Here is a 4,725-nt window from a genome sequence, read left to right on the forward strand (position 1 = left end):
TTCTTATTGATTGGTGTAAATCTATACATGTTTAATATACAATTATATTAAATACAAGATAAAAAGATATTATGTATTCGGTGAAACTTCAGACAACTTTCATGTAGTATTATTTGTAACGTGTTAAGTTAATTTTAATTATGATGCCTATGATGTTGACAATCTAATCTATCTATCTATATAACTATATAAACCATCTCCTATGTACCAAATATTAATTTCCTTTCAATTTTTTAAGATGACATATGAAGGGTTATTTATATATCTATATAACTATATAAAGCATCTCGATCCTATGTACCAAATAGTAATTTCCTTTCAATTTTTTAAGATGACATATAAAGGGTTAACTAAAATGCCTAATTTTTTACCATTTTGTTCCATTTCTGCCCCTTGATAGTATGGTTAAACATTCCTCCCTGCCCTTGCTGCCGTTCATCGGTGCCACGATTTGATAAATGCTCCTCATGTATTGCAAAATTCTTGAAACCCAATTTATTGTTGTAACCGTTGGAATGTGAAAACAATCAACAATCATTATTACTTGATTTAATTTCATTTGAAGTCATTCGTTTGCCAAATCTTTAAAACCCTTCATATCATTATTGTTTTCTTTATTTAATTTCTATGTTTCTCTAGAAGCCAGCGACCAGTCATCGCACAACCACCATCAAATGCCGCACACTGTTGATTCTCCGCCAAGTCGGCTCTGGTGGATAGAACGAACGACGAAACGAGACCTGCTGAGATGCGTGACAACGGCATCCTACAATTTTGGATCACCAGGTTCGAATTACCCTTTTCATCATAATCGATAGTGGCTGCGTTAATTAATTCTAGGGTTCTGGCGAAGCCTCGGTCATAGCCGCCTCCGTCGTCGGAACTAACAGTTTCCTTCATGAGGGTTTTTTTTTATTGTTTATCGTTTTTATTTTGACTTGAGATGTTGAAGAAGAGAAGGAGTGCAATGAATGATCCCTTGAAAACGTGTCTCTAAATCCTCTATCACACAGTAATTTGTTTAATTGAGATTTTTTTTTCTGTTTTTCAAGTTACTGGTTTATATGATGTATGAATTAATTTTTGCTTTAATTCAAAGTTATATAATTTGCAGAAACATGTTTAGTTCATGTGGGATTGGAATTGCATTCTTTCATATGATCCTTGATTTTCCGCTCGCAATTGCAAATACGCTTACCGCCCGGTTAAATGATGGGTTAGTACTCATCTGTTTCAAAGTTTAAGTCATAGTTTCTTTATAGTTTGTATGTAACGTTTCATGATGTTTAAATTTGCAGAATTCCCTATATTGATGAGAAATGGGTGCTTCTCGGTTTCTGTATATACGCAGGTATGGTGTCCATCACGATGATTTGAAGTAATACTTGAACGATTTTACATGCATACTTCATAGTGGAAAGTAATTGTTGAACAAATTTTTGGTTATTGCAGCTACACTGTATCTGCATTTTGCCACATCAGTCATTATTCATGAAATAACAACATCTCTTGGAATCTACTGTTTTAGGTAACAAAAACTAAAGTTACTTTACTTCTTGTATATGTTTTATGTGTTGACCTTTTGACCTCTAATCATATTTTATTTAAAAAAAGGATAAGAATCGCAAAGAAAAAGGCCTGAGACATGTTCATGTTCGATATGAAGGTATGCTTTTTTTTTCAGATCAAAATGTTCAATTTCTTCGCCCTACTTTTACCAAATAAATATTAGGTTCATTTTATATTTTCAGGTTACTACCAGCTCACAAATTGGAATTGGATATATTGATATACCCGAGTTTTGTGACAGGTTTCGTATCTGTTGTTACAGATTCGGCTGATCGGAATCAAGGGTTTCAAATAAAGTGGTGGAACTTGCATTAGTTAATAGACCACAGGTGAATAGAGATATTGCTGGTTCTTCTATTTTACTTCACCCTAGAGAATTTGCATTTGTTCACACTTGAAACAATGCGGGTTTCAATCAGAGTCAAAGTGGGATTCAAGGAAACTTTGGGGGTGGTTTTTTGAGTCTTCGACTTGGAGGTAGTGAAGAATCGGTATCTACTTCACCTTGCGTCATGGATTTATAGCGGTGAGCACTTATATACACAACAATGTTAAGAGGCTGGACTGGAACTTTTTTAGAAAAATAACGTCATAATAAAAAAAAATGATGATGCAAAACTCAATCCTGTATTAGATGGTACAGATGAATTTTCATTATTCGCATCCCCATCATTTTAGGATTGAATCAAGGTGATACTGCTCTTCCATTAAAGGGTTGGCCTTTGAGTGTAAGACAAGATGGTTTGCATTTCTTCCATACAACGTTATAATTTGATTTCTAAAGATGCTTGGCGTGAATTTCCTTAACAGGGAATGGACGATTTACACCCTAATATGTGTTTGCAAGTAAAAAAGCTCAATATGCAGAATCAACATCAGTTATATTTGCCTTGAAACATGCCCAGGCCCAAGGTAATATTGTAACTTCACCAAATTATGGGTTTGTTGGATTATCTAGAGGCAGTCTGAGTATGAAAGATGGTCAAACCACAAGAAATGATGGATCCCCTGGTCAAATGAATTCACCCCAGGTTAAGATTTTCTTTTTATGATCTAATTCTTGGTTCTCTGTGTTATTATAACATCTCTCTTTTATCTACACAATCCCCAACAAGACCACTTTAATCTATACTTCTGTTCAAATATCTGGCTATTGATAATAAGAGGGGTTCGTTTATGTAGTACAATAATTAGGGCTTAAAATAAGATATCAGTTACAACGGTTGAATTAGCTGTGTGTGTAACTTATTGCCATCCGGGGTTAAGCCAACTTCACTTGGTTGTGTATGCTTGACTGCACGCCTTGATATAGAGGCTGCAAATTTGGTGGGTTTTGATAACGGATCAAAAAAGAAAGTTTTAGGATGGAAAACAAATTGTGTGGGTTCCATGAGCTTCATTTTGGTTTCCTCTAAAGAAGGCCTTTGTGCTGTAAAACTTCATAGTTGTAGAGCAAATAAGTGGTCAATTGGACTAAATTAACTTTAAAAGTAAATTGATAAATAACTAGAGACATGAACAATTGTTAAGAGTCAAATAAAGTAATAAACTACTGGGGATATAAAAAGTCAAAGTTTTAAGGTAGGACAGGAATCGGTTCATGTTTGTCAACTGTCCTGTTGTCTTCTTGTGACTTTTGAAACTTAGATGTGGATATTTCTATAACTTGATCAACTATATAGACAGTTGCCCAATAGTTTCAATTGAATATCCATATGGAGCACCACCACAAGCTTACCAAAAAAAAAATACGATGTGCAGTAATAGGTGTTTTTTTTTTCTTTTGAAACAATGATGTAGTATCATAGTGTGGATTGCACCATTTGATCCAACTAAGAAGGAGGAGGAGGTTATTCAAGATGTCAACTGTAAGTACTTTTTAAAATTCTTTTTTTACTAAGATAATGCGATTAGTGATCCGATCCTCTTTGTATTAACTATGAACTTAATAACAAGCATTAAATAGTGTGATTATATAAACCATTAAAAGTACTTTAACGAACCACTAGCCCGCCGTAACTTAGAAATTACACTACATCAGTTTATGAGCAGCATCTGGTTATGAGCCCGTAAAATATCACGGTCAATGGCCCTTCAAACGAGTATTTGGAATTCAGGTCTGTTATCATCAATCTTATACCTCATAATCTCAATGCTTTTTTTGATCTTCAATCTTAAGCAACGTATTGTAATTTTTCCAGGAGCCTGCTTTTGTCGCATTTTCTGCACTTAACCTTGCAATGCATTTTCATGGGTGGTTATCGTTCTTCATCCTCTTGCATTACAAGCTGCCGGTGAAAGCAGATAAAAAGCCGTACTATGAGTATGCTGGTCTATGGCATCTATATGCGCTCCTAGCCGTCATTTGACGCCTCTACCCTTGAGAAATCGGTGCCTCCAGGGTATCTCTGAAATTCATTAGTAATTTGGAAAATGAGATTTTAAATGCGTCGATGGAGAAGGAGATTTTGAAGATTGAAGTGATGCGAGCCCAACCGATGATCAACATTCTTCAGTGACTGCTTGACTGAAGAGAATAATGAATTGAGGAAGGGTGTTTAGGTAATTACAGCTCTATACTTGTGTTCATTATTACTTTAACCATGTAGCTAATGAACACCACAAGGTTATGGGGAAAAGGCCATTTCTAGGTAACATGACTCTTTATCACTTGTTTTTCTCAGAGATCTTAGTCAAATAAAGTCTTATGTCAAGACCTTCTCCTGTTAGAAGCTGTGGAAATGCTGCTAGAGTCGGTTAGTGCTGTTAATCTATGGTTAGAAGAGATTAGTTCTGCTCTGTGTTTACAAGCATATTTGACAAACAAAAGATAAAAAGTATCTAAGCTGTCTTAATGGCGATACATATAATAATCTTGTGTATAATACTAAGTGAGAATATTTTCTTGAAGCCTGACGTTGCTAATTCAATCCAATCCAATATAAGAAAATAGTTCACAGAAAAAAGAAACCCCTTTGACAAGGCCATCCCATTATATGATGTCAACCTCCACCCTTGATTCATATTCGATCAAAGTTGCTTTCCATTATGGTTGTTCATTCGATCCTCAGTACAATAGTTTAGTTCATTCGTTTATGGACAGGGATGAATTAACCAGCCATTGTGGAACTACCCCAAACAATAGAGGTGCAAGAC

At 35.0% G+C, this 4,725-nt stretch overlaps 1 protein-coding gene across 36 annotated transcripts; it reads left to right on the top strand.

Annotated features, from left to right (window-relative positions):
• The first annotated feature begins 407 nt into the window (after positions 1-407).
• Positions 408-4,499, top strand: LOC110912689 (choline/ethanolaminephosphotransferase 2). Of its 36 annotated transcripts, none has more exons than XR_004872587.1 (13): positions 411-786; positions 953-1,012; positions 1,115-1,216; positions 1,299-1,351; positions 1,453-1,528; positions 1,615-1,666; positions 1,832-1,898; positions 1,989-2,095; positions 2,248-2,297; positions 2,380-2,600; positions 3,370-3,437; positions 3,611-3,686; positions 3,771-4,499. XR_004872587.1 is itself a non-coding variant. In XM_022157480.2 (7 exons), the coding sequence occupies exons 1-6, from the start codon at positions 749-751 to the stop codon at positions 1,882-1,884; spliced, it is 396 nt and encodes a 131-aa protein (XP_022013172.1). In that variant the 5' UTR covers positions 411-748; the 3' UTR covers positions 1,885-1,898; positions 1,989-4,499. The 36 variants fall into 36 exon arrangements, 3 of the variants coding, with proteins under 3 accessions (XP_022013172.1, XP_035835796.1, XP_035835794.1); XR_004872576.1 differs by having other exon boundaries at positions 415-786; positions 2,380-3,437; positions 3,771-4,131; positions 4,254-4,499; XR_004872581.1 differs by having other exon boundaries at positions 419-786; positions 3,611-4,131; positions 4,254-4,499.
• Positions 4,500-4,725: the final 226 nt, after the last annotated feature.

Source organism: Helianthus annuus, chromosome 2 (genome assembly GCF_002127325.2).
Source record: "Helianthus annuus cultivar XRQ/B chromosome 2, HanXRQr2.0-SUNRISE, whole genome shotgun sequence".
NCBI lineage: Eukaryota > Viridiplantae > Streptophyta > Magnoliopsida > Asterales > Asteraceae > Helianthus > Helianthus annuus.

Coding starts and splice junctions, on each gene's coding strand:
- LOC110912689 (XM_022157480.2), top strand. CDS start 749: ATGCGTGACAACGGCATCCTACAATTTTGGATCACCAG. Junction 1,217..1,298: donor ACCGCCCGGTTAAATGATGG/GTTAGTACTCAT, acceptor TTAAATTTGCAG/AATTCCCTATATTGATGAGA. Junction 1,529..1,613: donor CTTGGAATCTACTGTTTTAG/GTAACAAAAACT, acceptor TATTTAAAAAAA/GGATAAGAATCGCAAAGAAA.